This window comes from Diadema setosum, chromosome 7 (genome assembly GCF_964275005.1).
Source record: "Diadema setosum chromosome 7, eeDiaSeto1, whole genome shotgun sequence".
In the NCBI taxonomy this organism is placed as follows: Eukaryota; Metazoa; Echinodermata; class Echinoidea; order Diadematoida; family Diadematidae; genus Diadema; species Diadema setosum.
The window spans coordinates 33080516-33101727 of NC_092691.1; the positions used below are offsets into that span (position 1 = coordinate 33080516).

At 37.0% G+C, this 21212-nt stretch overlaps 1 protein-coding gene across 1 annotated transcript in view; it reads right to left on the minus strand.

Annotated features, from left to right (window-relative positions):
• Positions 1 to 21212, minus strand: part of LOC140231191 (dual oxidase 2-like) — a 65306-nt gene that overhangs the window by 29282 nt on the left and 14812 nt on the right. The window contains 10 exon segments of the mRNA XM_072311339.1: positions 160 to 338; positions 1057 to 1241; positions 1848 to 1944; positions 4430 to 4514; positions 5249 to 5345; positions 6706 to 6781; positions 7616 to 7782; positions 10599 to 10809; positions 15868 to 16046; positions 18361 to 18522. Of these exon segments, the coding sequence (XP_072167440.1) occupies positions 160 to 338; positions 1057 to 1241; positions 1848 to 1944; positions 4430 to 4514; positions 5249 to 5345; positions 6706 to 6781; positions 7616 to 7782; positions 10599 to 10809; positions 15868 to 16046; positions 18361 to 18522 (1438 nt within the window).

The following is a 21212-nucleotide window of genomic DNA, read 5'->3' on the forward strand; positions in this document are numbered from 1 at the left end:
TAAAGGGTTTTTAGCAAAAGCGTCGTGAACAACGTTATATAACCGTTCACGATATCACCCATGTTTCTAAATGACTATGATACGGATTTTTATATCTTTGACCGAGTTTTGTCATTGCTATTATTGTTGACAACTTCTGTTCGATGAGCAATCACTAACCCGTTCTCGCGGTTCTCAAACCAGAATCTATCCCCGTCTCGGATTCGGAGGAACTGATCGAGGATCAAGCGGTGGAAGAGCTCCCCAGGGCTTCCGTCGGCCGAGGTTTCGAGGATGCCCCCAACGAACAGGTCCACGTCGTGTGCGTCTCCACATAGGCTAGTCAGGTTAGACAAAACCTGTGTGAAGTGACAATCTTAAGCTATAAACAAAGGGCAAAATGACTAACCGTAGGACCAGGGAGGTGGTTCCACCTCCCTGGTAGGACAGAACTTTACGATAGATAATGTATTGACGATTCCACCTCCCTGGACGAATGTAGGTATCTTATGAAAAACTTATATCCGTTGATGGCGCTACCTTCGCTCTGTATTCCTGTGTGGAAGAATAACCTGGATATAAGCAAAATATATACAAAAAACGAAGCTTGAAAAATGGAAGTGATTTTGAATTGAAAACTTAAATAAAAAAAAAGAAACTTGTCTAGAATTCCCAAGAATATAGAAATTGTAACTCTATAGCCTTAATTTTTTGTTTAATGCTTTAATGATCCTCGAAATGCATTTAATAAGCTGAAACCAAATTTATGGTTTATGATATTATGGTATTTATTTCACAATTTAATGATCCTATAAATTAACTTGATTAAACTGAAGCCTCCATCCCTATTCCTTATTTTCGACGAGGAGAATCTCGGGGAATGCTATAGGGGCTATGTATTTCTTACTTTTTTGAGATTTTCTCTTTTATAAGAGCCAAAATGTGCAGGTTCTGCAGCACCCCCCCCCCCCCCTTTCCTTACGTGTTCCGCGACCCATATGAGGTTCAACATGAGTTCAAACACCGCTGGATAAAAATGTCAGGAAATAGCACTTTCGGCATTAAAGCGCGCCTTACATCCAACGGAATGGGACAACTACTGCCAGAGCACTGAGCGATAATCTCCGTGAGATTCTTCTCGCTTAGTCCCAGCGCCTTGCGAGCCGTGTAGTAATCGGCGATTCCGTGGTCGCGTCCGTGCTGGATTGTGGTCGCCACGAGATCGGTGCGAGTGAAACCGAAGAACGGTCCGTAGAAATACCCTGAAAACCAATCAAGATGGCCGTCGATTACTTCAGTCCAAGTGCTGTACTAAAGTACTAAATGTAGTATTAGAGTATCACACTTCATCCTAGTTTGGGATATTCATTTCAGAACATGCTTTCTATTACGATAAGTCTGATTTTGATCTAAAAATTGTTAACTATAATGATCAGTCTCTGGGCTAGTCGAGGTACAATTGTATGCATGAATAAAGTTAAAAAAAGAAAAACTACAGAAACTGTCTTTGTCAGACCTATCAATACAGATCCAAGTATACAGGGTTAGCGCTAGAATGCAATACTGTATATGTGCATGTTACTTTCTCACACTCTATACTTATCTGGATCTTCGCCGCGATATTGCCAATCAAATTTGCGTTCAGGTGCACTTCAGTTTCAGAGCATAAAGCTATTACCGTTCAGTCATCGTATCAACACTTTTATATTTAGAAATGTACGTATAAGGAACATGATTGCATGAAATATATATATGCAGAGAGCATACGTGATTTTAATCAATATACTTTTCACACTCTTTCTGATGAGACATTAGCAGTAATCAGGGGAAGGGGGATAAAAACAAAAAGTGGAGAAATTCAGACAGACCTCGGAGGTCATCGACCACAATGTTGTCCTCGCGCTCGGCGACCTGCGAGGCGAGCCCTAAGATGAGAGAGTCGATTCCGTATTTCAACACGAACGTCTTGAGACGAGCCAGAGACATCGACACGGAAAACGAAAAAGACAAGAAAGAAAACAAAAGCAGGATGGATTTTGCGGCAACATAAAGAGGATTAGTTCTAAATCATTTTATTCACCGTCAAACAGAAGCATGGTACAGATGTTAATCTTTGCATTATGTGCATCCTGGAAAATACTGGTGAAGTCACAAAGTGTCCAAACACAATGTACTTTTAAAACAAAAGTTATTCCTTGCGGCCAGAAAGCCTACTTAATATATTATGATTGTTAGTATAGTGATAAGTAGTGATTATACGTAGTGATAACTATGGTGCATGCAAACTGGATTCTACGTGTCAGAATGCATTAGTCACGATTGTACGAGTTGATGAAATAGCTCTGTAGTTCTCAAGGAATGATATCCATTAAGCCAGACTACATTCTGGCATACCGGACCGTTGCATGCGAGGAAAGGCAAATATACATTGTACACGATGCGCTCTGAAGGGACACGAAAATGTTTTACCCGCTGTCCTTCAAGACCAATCAAAATAATAACTACAATTGCCCCGCAAAACTGCCTAATATGGGTAATAATGTATGGTATATAACTTGCAAACGCACGTTAAGCATTCTTTGGTTTGTAAAGATCGCTAGTCAAGACTGACTGAATTTAGCTGACAATCCTTGTTATAAGGATTCACTAAAAAGGAAGATCAAAGTGAAAAGAGAAGAAGAAGAAGAATAAAGAGCAAGAGGAGAAAAAAAAACAGGAAAGAAGTAAGAAACCTGAAGAAGAAATAGTTGTAGACGAATAGTTGTAGACGGAAAAAATGAATGGGATGGGGAAGAAGATGGAGAAGTTGAAGAGGCGCTGAAAAGAATACGATGGGACGAAACAAGTAAAATAGCACTACAGGTGACACCCGCAGGAATAAACACGCTTTTCAAAAGATGTGTCAAATGAACTAGATTTCCATGCAATACCGGGACTTCGATATGAGATGATTATGATACGATTAGTATACGAACATTTTTTTCAATAAAATTTCTTTGTAAAGTCTTATCTATTTTGTGAATGCGGAATAATGTAAAATACAATCAGTCAGTAACCATACAGGAATATTTATTTTACCCAATGCAACGGTGTAGAAGAAACTTTCAAAAAGAAACTGTATGTTCGAATCATGATGAAGTTGGATGAATATCTTATATATATTAGTATCAGCATTATAATGAGAAACAGCTTTTTTCATAACAATACTATTCATTCATTATCATCATCATTATAACTATTATTATCAGCATCATTATGGAAGGGTATCAAAGACGATTGTGTGAAAAAAAACCCGAACAAATTACAGCTGTATTTGATGATATATTTGTATAACATTATGCCCTTCAAGTCTCATTAGTACAGAATACGATGTTGTTGATAAGATTGTTTATTGATATTCTGGGTGAAGAAGTTGAAATTTATTACTTAGATCCAGCTTTTACTTTCTCTGACGTCCATCTGATAATAATAAATAGAACCCACCTTGAGTAAAAACAGCCACAAGGTATTTTCAAAGTGTTCTCCCGAGGTCTAGATTAATAAAGAACTGGCCTACTTTGCATTTTAACATGTTTTGGTAAAGTAGCAGCTACACTGCTCACATGCTACTAGAATTTCTGATAAAGTGCAACAATGAAGCCACAGAAAAGAAACAAAGAAACAAAGAGAAAAAGAAAGAAAGAAAGAAAGAAAGAAAGAAAGAAAGAAAGAAAGAAGCAAGCAAGCAAGCAAACAAACGAACAAACAAAAGACGAGATTAAAATCAAAGCGAAATGATAGACAAAGTGAAAATCAGCCGTTGGCTACATTGCCATGGCTCCCTTTGACAGTAGCGTTATGACAAGCCGTCAAGGACACAATTTATATTGGCCAGATGATGACAAATATTTTCAGACACTTTTATACTGACAGCAAAACTTTCTAAACTTCTGCTTGATTGTGTGCTTTCAATCAATCAATTCAATCATAGTTTATTTCCAATGTGTACCGGGAAAATATGACAAGGACAACACACTCGTACACACATTACCCACACACATAATTAAGACGCGAGACAGTACCGAGAGGAGAGAAGACGGTAACAATACAGGTCTACGAAGAACAAAAGACGAGAAAGGAAGAGGAGAGAAGAAAGAAGAGAGGTCTGCATACAGAACACACCAAGTGCTGCGACATCAGGACAGGTGAAAGCTCAAGCATGAATTAAAACAATTTGAATTATGTAGATGTGCTGTAGATGCAGATGTAAAATTATGTAGATGTGCTTTACATCCATCTGAACATTAGCTGTACCTCAGTCAGCGAAGTTCGACAAAGTTTTAAACTGATCCACAACAATGTTAAACTGTGTCTTGGAAGATACCCTCCACCCCCACCTTCCCCCTTAAAAAGTAATTTTGAGTACTATTAGAAATTCGATTTCTTTTTGGAACTAAAACTTGCAAAGTACCTGGCCGTCCCAGTACGTGTTACATAGCCGAAGTCCAGAGTATCCTGAATCAGTTTTATGCCATTTGCAGTCGCTGACATTGCTCCTGCGTGGGTGATAAGATATGGAGGGTTAGCAAACAAGTGAGAATAATGGAGAGGTTGGTGTCTATTAGTTCTGTTGTGTTTAATCGATGTATTGAATGCATGTATGCCCGATTGTATCCCTGTATGAACGTATAATGTATGTGTGTATACTGTATGTATGTATGTATGAATATGTGGGCGTGTATCGTTTATTTTTCTCTGTGTTTTTCGTCGTGCAGTACATCAAATCAGATGATCACAGCCACATCGAATTATGGACCTGTATAAGTTCACCAGGAGAATATGTTATGTTACTATCATTATATTGAACGAATTGTAGGCCCCCTATTCTATTTTGTACTGTTGTACTGTATTGTCTGTTTGTTGGCCTAATAAATGAATGAATGAATGAATAAATAAATAAATACATACATAAATAAATAAATCACATCGATAATGTCAATAATGATAACAATATTCATAACAACTTAATAATAATGATCATAATGATAATCATCATCATCGTTATCGTCGTCATCATCATAATAATGATTATAACTTTAATGGCATGATAATGATGATGAAAACACAATTTTCTGTCATCTTTATTTATTCAGGCATGCCATATATAACATCTGGAAATCAATGATTCATGTTTGTTTCAAGCTATAAACATAACCATTTTCAACAAACCGCAGCTCTGAGAATGACCTTCGAACCATGACGCGCATTCACATGCAGGTCTTCTGTTTACCTGATGTACATTCCCGGTGGAATCATGGTTTGTATGAACCGCATCGCCGTTGACTCGAATTCGTTTGAGACTCCCGGGTTGAGGTACGCCTTGTAACCTTTTAAAAGGAAGAAAGAGTAACAAAATCATCATCAGCTGGGAGTTAGACCCAGGGAGGAAGTCGATCAATTTAAATCACGGAAGGTTTAGGAAGGCTAGATAAACGTTGAAAACACGAAATAATTTTGACTGTCATTTATATTTTATGTATATACTATGTATGTGTATATACTTAAACATATGCATAATCATATACAGATAGAAAAAAGCAAGCAAGAAAGAAAGAAAGAAAGATAGATAGATAGATAGATAGATAGATAGATAGATAGATGAATAAATAAATGAATAGGTAAACATGAATATCTAGATACTGATAAATAGATAGATAGATAGACATGTAGATGAATATTGATAGTCTGTCACAGTGGGGCATTTCGTTTATTTTCTTCTCGTTTTCGTTTTCTTCATTTGCTAGTTCTTATCTAGGACAAAGTCCCCTTCCGGAAGCATGTTGTTTGTGTATAACATAAATCTTTGTCTCATGCAAATTGCTCTCTATACCATGTTTCTTTACTATGCTGCGGTTCTTCCCACAACTTTCCCCTTAAATTCTGCCTATCGAATAGCATAAACATGTTCAAATAATCATACACTGTACTATCACTCCCAAACCCCCCATTTACTCCCGTTTCCCGTCACATACGTCATCGGTATGTACGGTTTAAATATAGGGCCTACAGCCCTACCCACCTTATAACTGTCATGGTACTTATTGTTTGTACAACTTTTTTCCTTTTGTGTTCACGTGAAATGTGAACAAAGGAATAAACGTTAAAATGTGAAATGAAACATGCTGAGCTTCCTCATTCTTGTTCAAAGCGCTCCTTCCAAAACAAGTGTCCTTTACCTTTGTGTGCAAAATTTGCTTTGAGGTCTAGCTGTAAGAAATGTGCAAGTTCCATGCTTACGGAAGTCTTGAAGTCGTGTCAAGGAAGTTGGCTTCAAAATAAACAATCAACATCATTAAGAGTCATTCACAGAAAACGTCACTAACTCTGCAGTTCCTTCAACTGCAGTAGGTTGAATGTTCCAAATAATCTTCTCGCATTGTCCCATGGTTCCTTGCAAAGGAGTTAAAGTGAAGTTAATCACTGTAAATAATGCTTGAGAGCAAATATTTAAGAAGCGAGATCACGTCCGGTTCGCTTCAAAGATGTACAAAGTTTGCAAACAGTTCGATGTACCCTTCATGTTTTCCAATATCAAGTGTAAGTAAGCATTGTTATAGACAAGCCAAACATGTTTTCCTTGAAAACAAAGAGGGCGCGATTTCTGGGGATATCCCTAAACGTAACAACAACACGGCAAAAAGTCCGGGTGTGAGGGAATAGAAATACACAATGGCGGAGAAGAATCACCTGAGTAATCCAGCAAGTTCATGTCAGTTTGGTTTAGCCCGAGGAACGCCGGTAGAAAGTCGTAAAAGATAATTTTCTGAGAAGGAAAAAAGAATAGATATGGAAACAATTCCTAACAATGTAGAGCATGATCATGACGTAATAGACAAACGGAGCGCAAGCTACGTGTTATTACAGGAAGTTGAACTTTTGATAGATATGTTTCATGTGACTGCCAAGGAATGGATGCTATTGAGCAAGCAACCACCGGACTGGCGGCTTTGAATCTTCTCCGGAGGACCAGGTATTGAGGATAGAGTGCTTTGTCTAAGGACACAACCATTGCTGTTTGGGGCTCGAACCATCGACCTTGTGATTGATAGACCATGATCTCATACACTGAGCCACTGACAATAAATTGAACATAGCTATCTAGCCATTCGGAGGGAGTACATTATGTGTTCCCTCGGTGTGCTGACAAAAGCGCACCTTTTTCGTTCAAACATTTACACAGCCTTCCCATTTCAGTCGACAGCAGACCTGTTAGTGAATATGACATGAGCGTACAGGTACGACGGGATGACCATTTCTGGTCAATTTACTGAAACGTCTGAAAGAAAAAAAAAACTGCTGGAGAGAGGGTGGGGTCACAAAAGGAAGAGAGAACGTGTGTAGAACAATCAAACGACATGAAATTATAGCATTCGTGCGTGCGCCTGTCGACTTATATCTACTTTACATCATTCTATATTTGACTTATACAGACACAACTTGACGGAGGAGAGGAAGGTCACACTTTAGGAAACAGGCAAACCTTGACTTTACAACAACATAAAAAAAAAAATCACGAACGGCAAGGTGCAAAACCCCAATGAGAGAAATCAACAAACAATTTACATTTTTTCAGTATCTAGAAATCATTATGACGTACCTGGTAGGTAGCTATGACCCATTTCTTTGCTTGGCTGAAAATCTCCTGGTCGGATTGATTCGGTGAGCACGCCGCCACGCGGTCGGCCCAAAAGTTATGCCATCTGAAGAAGATGATTCCCAAGGATAGAAGGGCGGGGTTTTCGTTGCTGTGAGGATTTCCGAGAACTACGAAACAGAAAATTTAGTGCTTCTATAGGTAACTATATAGTTTCAACAACCTGCACTAGTATCATAATTGACCCATCGCTATTATCTTCAATTGTTCTGTTTCTTGTCTCTTTTATTCGAGGCAACGTCATTAACAACTCGCTTAAACAAGAACTCGGTCCAAACGCAAATCAAGTAGAAAATATCGGTTCGATGAAGAGCTTCTTCTATCTATCATTCATTTCCATGCAAATACATTTGTATTGGTATTTTTTCCTGCGCTATCATATAAGATTTTAAAGCTGTCGTATCTTCATTTAAGGCTGTCGTATCTTCAAGCTATAAGTTAATTTGACGACAGGCTTCTGCATTCACACTCCCAATACATGCGCCTAATTCAGTCAGATCATTGGATTCATTATCCCGAGTGGTTCCCAATTGACGTCTTCTCTTATTCTTTTTCTTCAATCTGTACACGTATATATCAATTATGTTCGGATATACACACTGTATGTTTTATTGTCTCGAAAACAAAAAGAAATGACTGTATTTCATTTGTAATATATATTCAATGCAGAAAATTCCCAATAAATTCATTTGAATTGAGGGTATCGCCAATACGTAGGTGCCGTGCGCAGAGCAGCGTTTTAGATGTATTATGGGATAGCTCATGGGACAAACTTGCCCCGGTTTGGGCTGCACATGACCGGTACTTACAACACGCTCTGTCTTTAGAAAGAGGTATTTTTTGTTGAAGATTTTTTCGCTTTCCATCATGTGACTAGCAAATTGAAGCCTTGCAGTAGTGAACCATGACTCTAGTGATCGCAAATCATTAAAGCTTAGACACTTTCAACTCTTTTAAGCTGAATTATAGCCAAGAAAAAAAAAGGGGCTAACAACGTAAAGCAGACAAAGAACTCCATTGAATCGTATGGGAACTGCGACTCGCGTGAGACAACCGGGAGCGAACAAGGGACCGAGGAATCCCACAGTGCACCTGTGACAGAGCTCTTTAGCGTGCGCAGGAGTTTTTTACGTCATTGGCGATAGCGAGAATTGAATTGAACTGAAAATGATAGCAAGAATTATCCACCCAAAAGTAACTTTAAAACTTTAAACTTTGAAACACACGAGGCAAAGCCGAGTGTGTCTTGGAAGGTCAAACCCCGACCAAGTACTTTGCATTATTTGCTTTATAAAATGGTGATATGATTTTACTTCTGCTGCAGCAAAAGTACAAAATACGATCACACATAGCTCTTAGTCGATCATTATCTATGATTTTTCCCTTTTTTCTTTCCTTCCTAATTTGATTTCATGTCAGTTGACACTGGTTTCTTTCATTTTGTTTCATATATCTGTTTGTAGTTTCATTAAGTCATTATTCTTTCTCTTATGTATTTTCTGAGGGTCCCATATCGTACAAGCTTTGCTTTTTGGTGGGAACCTCCGTTTCCATTCCCATCCTTATTTAATTTGTACCATGCATATGTACATACCTTAAAAATACAACTATGTTATTACTCATGATCACATGTATTTTGTTAATTTACGGGTTTTTTTTAAATTAGTGCTAATGCATTGTATATAATTTTCCCTGTTTACTTAATGAAAATGAAAATACGGTTGAATTGAATTGAATTCATTTCAGCATTTAATCAAAACTGTTCGATAGCAAAAGAAATGGTACACATCTAATGTGCAGGCTTGAGCGAATCGGTGAGAATGGGATGCATGACTTTAATAAGTTTGGAACGGTTTAAAGGGGATGGCTAGTAACTGATCAGTGGGAATCAGTAAGAATGCTGGGGATGATTGTTCCAATCCTTGTGGGATTCATTTAAGAGTACATTATATATCTATTGTTGTGTGAAAATTAATTGCTTCAGAAAGGTGTCATATTCAAGTAACGTGCAGTTGATCGGTGACGATCGTCCCGTCACTGTACAGGCATGCTAACCTGGAAACATTAAACTGCACATTACTTGAATATGAGACCATCCTGAAGCAAATGATTGTCACACAACAAAAGATATATATTGTACTCTTGAATGAATTCCACAAGGATTGGAACAATCAGCCCCCAGCATTCCCACTGATTCCCACTGATCAGTTACTAGTCATCCTCTTTAAGCTCCAAAGGTGTAGTCATGTGGATGTTAGAATATTTCTGAAGTTGATGAGTGCACCCACCCACCGATTCATGAAATATGGGTGTGATTCATTTCTTTTTGGGTTAAATTGGTGCACAGAAATAATAAAATAACGAGTCATATACCCTGTGCAAAAATACATCGGTAGAAATTCACCGACGTATGGCTCAGTTTAACCGAATATGAAACAAGGGACAATGAATATGAACAAAATGTGGACGCCTCGTTCATTAGTAAAAAGAAAAAAAAAGTGACAATCAGCTAAGGAGACATTTATAAAGGAGACAAAATTTGTAGTATATGTATTATTATATCTATATCTTTATCTATATCTATGTCTATATCTACATCTACATCTACATCTATATCTATATCTATATCTATATCTATATCCATATCCATATCCATATCCATATCCATATCCATATCCACATCTATATCCATATCCATATCCATATCTACATCTATACCTATATCTATATCTATATCTATATCTATATCAATATCTATATCTATATCTATATCTGAATCTATATCTATGCATGTGTACATACATACAATACATGCATGCATACATACATACATACACACAGTTATTTTTCAATGTCAGGTGACGAACAGTAGACCAATCGGGAAGCAAGAATCTTATTCAGTGACGAATGATAATGCATAGCTTACGAAAAAGACGTTCGGCGTCGTAAATCTTGTGCTCGCTGGCCGGAGCTGGGTTCGTCAACGGCAGTCCGACGTAGTTGAACGCTGGGAACTCCTGGTCGTCGATTACCTGGGACTTGAGTCGACCGCCCTGGAACGACCTCAGCTGGTTCTCCCACACCCGGTTTGGTCCATATATCGCCGTGCCGTCCAACCAAGGCGACGCTGCATTCATCTTGTATCAACACAAGAACATTTTTGTTTTTAACATCTATGTACCAAATTTGTATGTCTTTGTTTCTTGTATATTTTAGCAACAATTCGTCACTATACATCTGCGTATTCATGTTAACTTATTCTTTTTAACAACCATGATAATGTAAACATAAAAATGGCTAAAATGAATCAGGAAAACAAAGTCTGCGCAATTGCAACTTACATAGAATAGGTACGAGGATTTTGAGCCATGTAAAGTCTCTTGATGTGTGAGCGAAAGTGGTCAGGTAAAATTAATGATGATAAATGTCTAGTCATTCTGATGGCTTATCAAAAGATGACCGTTATTCACAAATTTATAATTCAGGTAAAACGTATTAGTAGAGCAGTTAAGCCCTCAAAATCATGAGAATTGTGCAAAATTTAACTCTAAAGCATGAAACTTTCACCAGTGTTAATACATACCATAAGATTGATTTTAAGATCGAGAGGTAAGTCTGATTTGACCTCTGATGACCTCCAGAGGTCAATGAACTTTAAATATCAGAATATTGATGTTTGGAGGCATTTGTGAATGAAAGGCCTAGATCTTGGTTACGCTGCACTAAATATGCACTTGTACTACAAATCTTCCGATTCCACAGGGCATTGACAGGTTTCTACCTTTGACCTCTGATGACCTTTAGAGGTCAATGAACCCAAAATACCATAATATTGATCTGTGGTGTTATTAGTTAATGATAAACATGGTTAAGATGTGCAAAACAAGCATATCTGTTTTACAATGAAATTGTCTTCATATTCCAAAGAACAAAGACAGATTTTTACCTCTGACCTCTGGTGACCTTTAGAGGTTAATGACCTCAAAATATCATAATATTGATCTGTGGTGTCATAAGTTAATAATAAACATGGTTAAGATGTACAAAACAAGCATTTCTGTTTTACAATGAAATTGTCTTCATATTCCAAAGAGCACAGACAGGGCTCTACCTTTGACCTCTGGTGATCTATAGAGGATGTACAAAGCAAACATATCTGTTTTACCATTGTAGCCCAGATGGCTACTAGCACATAAAATAAAGAATAAAAAAGAATAGAATAGAATAGAACAGGATAGAGAGTAAAATAAAACAGAACACTGCATCCGTTTTCCTAGTCACCCTGTGACGTCAATATGCTCAGTATTTTCCCCTTCTTGGAGTTTATGAAAACGTTTATCTTCCTTCCAGCTATTTCCCTTTTTGTTGTTGTTGTTGTTGTTGTCAAAACCCCCTCTCCAAAAGGGGATTTTGACAACAACAACAACAACAAAAAATTATTCTATTTGTATTCTATGGTCATAGGATTTTATGAGTTAGACATTGGCTACTTTTCTGACTAGTGGTCAGTTCCAATGGCTCTCCATCACCAAAGTCCCGCCGCACCAAGTTACGGGGAATGACATGATACCGTGTTTTTATCCTCTGATCCCCAAACATAAATGATCTTCTGAGCTGGAAGGTCGCCCTCCTGCCAGAATTTATCCCTCTGAAGGACTTTTTACACTTGCAAATTTTTGCTTGGTCCCGTACCGACGGTGTGGCTAAGGAGGGGGGGGGGGGGGGGTTCTTAGCCCCACCAATAAAGAATTAAAGGACAAGTTCACCTTCATTAACATAATGATTGAGAGAATGTAGCAATATCAGTAGAACACATCATTGACAGTTTGAGGAAAATCGGACAATCCGTTCAAAAGTTATGAATTTTTGAAGTTTTTGTGCAGTCACCGCTGGATGAGAAGACTACTGCAGTGTATGATGTCACATGCGTACAACAATATAAGAAAAATATAAAGAGAATTTCACAAAACTTCATTTTTTGAAAAAAAGTACACATTCGTTTGACTCGTTACTGACATATGTTATGGGTAATATCATTCCCATTGCCTTTAGAAAGAGGCAAGTCAAGTGCTCTTTTATTATGCGAAAAAAAGTGAAAATATGTTGAATTTTCTTTACATTTTCTTTGTACGGTTGTACTCATATGACATCACGAGCCTTAGTAGTCTCCTCATCCAGCGGTTCCAACACAAAAGTTCAAAAATTCATAACTTTTGCATCGATTGTCCAGGTTTCCTCAAACTTTCACTGATGTGTTCTACTAATATTGGTGCATTCTCTTAATCCTTATGTTGATGAAGGTGAACTTGTCCTTTAATTCCTAGTGAACACCGCACCCCAATAAGATTGAGCCAATGAAATGCTTTAGGGAAATGAAGTTTGTTAGTAAATTAGTTACAAAATAAAGCATGTTTGAGCCGAGAAATCAGTTAGAGTGGCAAGCTGTAAATGTGATGACCAATCCAATATCTATCCGCCTCTGTGGTCGCCGGCTTATATTGTGTTATAAAGTCATATATAATTAATGTATTGTAGTAATGTAACGTAAGTGAGGGGACTGCAATCTACAAGTTCGCTTTTTAGCAGCCCCTCAATTTTCATTTCGATGAAGTTCTTTTAAGAACCAATGTGTATTATTATGTTCCAATATATGAAATCATGTCAAAGTGTATTACCTGTGTTTGATTGGAAATGAAAATAAAAAAACATGCATGTGAACATGCATGTGTGAAATGAAATGAAATGAATGAAATGAAAGTCGTAAGGAGCTTTTGGGAACTTACACAATAATGACGTTGTCTTCATATATTGCAAAGAGCACAGACAGGTTTCTTCCTTTGACCTCTGATGACCTTGACAGTCAAATGACCTCATAGTATCAGAATATTGATGTTTAGCATCATTGATTAATGGTAAACATGATGATGTTCTATAGAGAGCATTGGTTGGCCTATTATTAATCTGTCTGGTGCATGCTGAAAACGGGAAAAGCATAATTAAAAAATCGACCATTGACCCTTTCCACTGCTCCCCCCCCCCACTCTTAGAAAACACACACACACACACACACATTCTGCCGCCCCTGTTTAGGTGTACTCTTTAGGAAAATTGAACATGGAATTATGAAGTGCATGTCACCATGTCCCCGGGGAAGAAAAAAAAGAAGAAAAAAGACAGCAAGTGACAAATGCGATATATTTCTTATAAATAAAGTAGGACAGTAGGTGTTTATAGAAAAGATGACGAAGTAGGGTGGTAATGCATTTCAGTCCAGCAGTGCTATTTATTCAGACCAAATTTTCGACGAATACATTCGTCTTCCTCAAGGTCGACAATGACATAAGTTTGGTCTGAATAGGTAGCACTGTTGGACTGAAATGCGTTACCACCCTACTTCGTCATCTTTTCTGTACTGGTACCAACACGCGGACTACAAGTATCATATAATATATGCATCTATATAAGAGAAATCGTTTAAGAGGAATGACTTTAATTTACGTTTGAAGACATTTCAAGAGATGTAGTCTGATTTTTAAGGGGCAAATCATTCTACTGTTTGCAGTCTTGTAAACATACTTGTATCTTTAGCGAAAACTGTTCGAGTACGTGGACGGTGATAAGTATGCCCCTTTAATCAAATTATGTATGAACAAAATAATGGTTTATTTTGAACATGTATTGTGTTGAAAAGTTCTTGGCAAAATTTCCGGGAAAATGTGAATGTGACAATTCCGATGTTAAAAGCATGTGATAGGAAATGTAAACAGTATGTGTGAATGTTTCTATGTTTCGTGCTAAACGTATTTGTCAGTGAGGAAAAGGAAAGAAAAGAAAAGTCTCGCTCTATTGACCATGTCTACACCACAACGCCTACGGATATCTAAGCTGGAGGTGAGTTGGAATGTCTTGTTTAGAGCACCAACCTAAGGTATAATCTTTGAACCTATCTTTTGAAGAGAAACAATACTTTGTTTCACATTGTTAGTGGGGAAGAGAAAAGAAAAGAAAAGAAAAGAAAAGAAAAGAAAAGAAAAGAAAAGAAAAGAAATGAAAAGAGAAGAGAAGAGAAAAGAAGAGAAAAGAAAAGAAAAGTCTCGCTTCATGAGAGATGTTCAGATCCCGCTCTACAAAACAAGGCCTACGGATGTCTAGGCTGGAGGTGGGTTGGAACGTCTTGTATAGAGCACCAACAGTAAGTGCAGATTAATTGGCACGCTATCTTTTGAAGAGAAACAATACTTTGTTTCACACACGATGATAGCAGAAAGACAATTGATAATCATCCGCTCGTGTGAAATCAAGCAGAAGTTTTTTTTTTCAAAACATTTAAAGAGGCATCTTGGTGAGTTACAGTCTGTTATACATGTCAATATAATGTGAAAAACAAATTGAAGGCCACCTGCAATAGGCCACCTGCTATACAGCCTTGCATTTTCCGAGATCACAACAACTTCACGTGAAATGATCAACACGTTCCATATTATACTCGTGATGGAGAGGGAAAATAATTAACAACAACATTGCAAGATTGATGAAGACAACAGAAGGGAACTGATTTCACGTAAAATACATAAACATGTACATATGTATTTTGATTTCTCCATGCATTTTCCCAAATCATTGCACACAATCATTGCATACGTATACTTGATATGGTGTTCAGCTCATGGTGTGCAGACTGAGCACGACCCGATAATTCAGAACCTTTGCCTGAGAAAGGATTGTAGCCTATCCCGCGAGTCAAAAAGAATCATTGCCGTGTTTATCATTAATCAATGACAAAATATCAATATTCTGATATTTTGAGGTCATTGACCTCTGGAGGTCATGAGAGGTCAAAGGTAGAAACCTGTCAGGGTTCTATGGAACATGAAGACAATTCCACTGTAACAAAAAAGTGAGTTTTTAGTACATCATTACCATATTTAACATTCATCAATGAGGCAAAATATCTATTTCTATCATATTTTGAGGTCATTGACCTCTGGAGGTCATCAGAGGTCAATTCACACTTACCTACCGATCTTAAAATGAATCTTATAACATGTACTAACACTGGTGAAAGTTTCATGCCGTAGTCAAATTTTGCACAATTTTTCGGCTTATCTGCTCTACTATATTGAAATATCTATATTAAAAATATTGAAATATCTATCTATGACTGCCCTCTGATGGCGCCGCTCCACCATACTGACCTGTTCCCGTGGCCTGTTGGATGAGTGTCCCGTGTCGAAATCATAGCGAGTACGACGATAGGGAATCTGTGTCGCGCCGTCGTAGTAATCCCGAAGATTCTCGGGAACGTCAATGTTCATCCACTCCAGCGGACACGTGATTTGACTGGCGTCTACAATCTCATTGAAAACATGCTGGGCTGAGAGAGCAGGGCACAAAGATTATTCAAGAAAAGAATTACACTACGCACACGCAAGATCATTATCAACGTTGTTCTTCACGCATCACTGGGGAAATTGCCGCCACAAACTCCCGTTTGTCTACAAATTCGTTAAAGCCCATTACCTGATTACATGAATAGAACTTGAACTTGAACTTTATTCTGTTTTATTAAAAAACATATTTTTGTACAATAACAAACTGAGGACAGGGAACGAGTACACAAACATGCAATACATTAACATATGATAACTGTAAATGAAACATGGAAACTACAAACGACAAGGGTCTTGTCTGATGGGTAGTTCCCAAAAATAGATATAATAAGATGAAACAATATTGTTTTACAATCACAACATGAAACAAATGAAAATACAACAAAAACAGATACAAATAATGAAAATACATTTGCGTTATAGAATTAAGTAACGGTGATTAATCGCATTATAAACCCACAGAAAACAAAAACCACAAAATTATCTATAATCATCGTGTGTTCCATAATGGAAAACCTAACCATCTAGCAAACAAATATCTTTTAAGATTCGTCTTAAAAATATTTGTAGTTTGAGAATTTGTAACATTATCTGGCAAAGAATTCCATATAATGAGGGTCCAGTATGTCTGAGCGTGTGCATTATATACATCTTATCTACTTTAAACAAATAATATTTATTACTATTTCGTGGTTTGTGCCTATGAATCTGATCATTAAATGGTGTGTACAGTTCTGATCGAGGTGAGGATTTAGCATTTAACCTTTTGCGGGATATTCAGAAACCACTCTATGAGATGTCAAAGAGCATGCAATTCTAAGGGGTATAAAAAGTTAATTTGATGAAAATCGGTTTTGGAATGACTGAGATATCCAAAAACAAGGTGAAACAAAGAGATCCTGATAAAAGGCGTGGTCTGTCGCCTTTTATTATTATCACTTTTTTGGATATCTCAGCCATTTGAAACCAATTTTTATCAAATAAACGATGAATCCTTCTCAAAATTACATGCTTATTCATATTTCATAGGAGTTCTCTCATTATCTCACTTAGGAATGTTCAAAACATGAATCCCCACCTCAACCAGTACTGTACAGTCCCTTTAAATTCAAACATACCAGAAAACATCTCCGTTAACAAGTTCATTTCATGTTTGTACATATTATGCACTAAGAATGTTAAACTTATTCAATTGATATTATATTCAAAACATTCATTTTCAGAAACAAAGGCATTGACGGCGCTTTATAATGCGAGTTTGTATAGAATCAAATTGCTCTTTTTTAAGGATATGTGTCACGTAAAGTTAGTTGATGGGTATTTGCCTGTGCAGCATTACAATAATTCAAATTAGATAAATTAAACTGTTATATAACAAAAGTAAAACCTTCATTGGTAAAATACAATTTAGCCTGTTAATTACTCCAATTTTTCTCGAAATTCTTTTATTCATCATTGGTTTTTTTTTTTTCCAGTTCAAATTGCCGTCAATATAAACCCCCTAAGAATTGTGGACATTCTGAGAGAATTTTACATCATTCATTTTTACGTCGCAAAATTCAATCTTTCTCTTACCTTCAGAAAAATAGATATAATTTTTTTTTTTTTTTCACTATTTACCAGCAATCTATTACCGCAAAACCACTTTTACAATTTGGATAACTCATTTTTAAGATTATCAACACATTTAAATCAAAATGCGAAATCAATGAATTAGAATCATTTGCACATAGGATGAGTTTACCCACAAGTGAAATATTACACACATCATGGATAGATATTGAAAATAACAATGGCCCTAATATGGAACCCTGGGGGACTCCACGTAAAACATCACATGTATCCGATAAAGTATCTCTTTATAATGTAACTTGCGTCCGATTATTCAAATAACTTCTGAACCACTTTAATGGAAGAACTATAAGTCGATATGATACCGTGTTGAAACGCCTGTATTAAGCGCTATACAATGATGATAATGATAATATCAATAATAATAATAATAATAATATTATTATTAATATTATTATTATCTTTAATATTAATAATAAAATAATAATAATGATACAGGGTACTTACAATGCGCCAATTCCTCATGACATGTGCTCAAGGCGCAGTCGGAAAAGTGAATTATGAAATACAAAAATAATTACAAACACATGTACATGAAAATGAATGAAACAATAATGACGAAAAAAATAAACCCATATCAAAAGGTAGAGAACTGATAATAGCCATAAAATTGATTTATTTACTTAAAAGAAAGAAATAGAATGATTAATACGATTATTTCTTCACCTAGAAATGCCAGAAGAGCAGTCTTCCGTTGATAAGATGGTTTGCCGGATTCCCCCTTGAAAACTCTCTCGCTTATCTGCAGCGGGTTCGGCCGGTCAGGTCCCGCTGGTGCGTAAGCTCCGTCCGTGTACCCCACCGGCAAGCGGCGGAGAAGAAGAGATTCTTTTTTTTTTTTTTAAGCAAAATGGAATAATTTATTCATATCTCTCTTTTTTTTTTTTTTTTTAGAATTAAAGACGGTGTCAAAGTCAGCTTTCCAAAAAGAAAAAGATGTTGATATTGTTTTCAAGCACTGCTCGATAATAATAGTATCACAGATTTTTTATTTTTTTTTTCACATTGTTGCCCATCATTCATCTTTACCGTGGAATTGTTTTAAAAAAGGAGCTCCTGCACACACGTTTATAAATCTCCTGAGAGAAAAGATGGTGGTAAATTACAACAAAGTCGTTGCCGCAATAAGACAGCTGTGACCGCTTAGTTTAGGTTATTGCTAAAATATTGACCATCAAATGCAATGACAACTATACCATGATATATTTACAGTATATGCAATAATGCACTGTCAAGTAATCTGTAACACAAAATAAAACGATGTAAACCTGAAGGTATCAATGAATCGATTAGTTAATTGATCAATTATATCTCTTTTAATGAATCATTTCCAATCATTTCCAAATCAGTATTTGTTTGTGTTTGTTAAATACTTAAAAAACTGCATCACTTCGGTGATCCCTCGCACTTATCCCCAAGTTGAGCTGTCCTTCGGGTTTATATCAGGTTTAAGACACACAAACACACTGCCATAGCTTCTGACCCTCCGAGCATTGAGAATTTATGGTTTCTGGGACGAACACTGAACTATAGGGCTTTCTATAGCTCAGTCGGTAGAGCAGCGGGCTAGTATGTGGAGGTCTCTGGTTCGAATCCCGATGGAATCCCATTTTCTTTGCTCATTTTTCCACAAATTAGTATTCGTTAACAAAGTTTTCTGTCTACATTTACATCTTCTAATCGATATCAGAATGAACAAAAAACAAACAATCTAGTGCTATTTAGGATAAAGGCATATACAGTAATTTGACTAAATTGTGATAGAATGTACTGTGGGATTGGAGTGCAGAAGGTAGTCGTAAGCATACAGCTTGAAGATACGACAGTCTAAAAAAAAAGAGAGAAAGAGAGAACAGAATAAAACGTATGTTGCGTGTACATAGAGCTTCCCTCCCCCCCCCCAAAAAAAAGTCCAAGTTATTTGGCATCGCATTGCTATGATAACAAAATATTATTTAGGTATTAAAAGGTGAGGTGAGTGTGGTTAGTGTCGGTACATGCGGTACAATGAGCTTTTTAAGATGATAATAATGATGAAATATATTGCGCAGCTGCTATTATACCCTAATGCGCATTACAAAGTAACAATTACGACATACATATTCAGTAATTCAAACATAGAATGCATTGTTCAAAATGTGAGTTTTAAACCTGCGATCTTAAACGCATTAACTGTAGCTGTTTGCCTTACAAACAGAGGGAGATTGTTTCATACTTTTGGCGCAGCATACAAGGACGCCTTTTCACCGAGAGCAGCTTTTGATTCGAATTCCCTCATGGATATTTCAATAGTGTTTGATCCCGTGAACTTCGGAGATGGTATATAGAATGTGTGAAATAATGATTTTAACTATACAAGTTCCTCTATGTACACTGGTGCTGTACCATGAATAGCTCTATATACGATCAACAGAGTTGATAGCTAAGATAGCTAAGCTTGACTGGGTTTGTTGAAAGGTCTTATGTTTGATAGACTCATGGAGAGTGACCAAAAACCAACATCCAATCCAATTAATATTTCGTTGTTAGAATAGTCAGAAACTGACTAATCACCATACACTAGTTTACAAATAATGAATGTTTATGAGTGCAATGGACAGAATATTTCATGAGGTGAAAGATGAAATGATCCATTCAACGAGGCGCAGCCGAGTTGAATGGATCTACATTTCATCTTTCACCGAATGAAATATTCTGTCCATAGTGTTACGACCAAAATCACTCTGAGAATGATCGCACAAAAGAAACAATCAACTAATGTTCAGGCGGTTTATTAACAGTGATATTGTGGGTACAGACTCGTAATCAGTTTTCACATCAGTACTATAATGATCAATAAAACAATTACAAATCGGTTATGGAATCACTTACATGCATCCAAATCTTAAAGAACAAAGTCCCTACAGTTCCCTGGTAGTGTCCAGATACGATGTTCCATGCACAGATGAATGATCCGCGACGCACCGATGAATGATTCCTCCGACGTAAATCCAGAGGCGCTGATTGCAATAATCCACGTTATAAATCCGGGGTAAAGTCCACGACGTATGTCCACGGCGAAGCGTGCAAAATCCAAACGTTATGACGACCACGTCCAGTTGATGCGTTGAATGATGATTCACCTTATAATGTCCAGCAAGGAATCCAGCCCATCACAGCTTTGCCGTAATAATGTCCGTTGACACTAAAACATGGAGTCTATCTTCAATGAAGGCAAATTAATTCTCTGCAGGCAAAATGTCTCCAAGGCCGTATCTCCACAAACGTAACAGGTCAGCAGGTAACACAGGACTGACTATAACAAGTCGCTTCAGAGCCAGAAGTGACGTAACTCTCAGAGCAGAGGTGTTAGGTACTCTGCCTACCTCAGAATTTCTCCTGCTTATATACTATCCATTCACCCCTTTCTAGTACATTCTGTAATTTTCTCCAGCCTGGGGCTACACACCTGAATATTCTAGCAAGTCTAAGTTCCAGGAATCCTGGATGACTCACTGCCTAACTAAATGTGCATAACA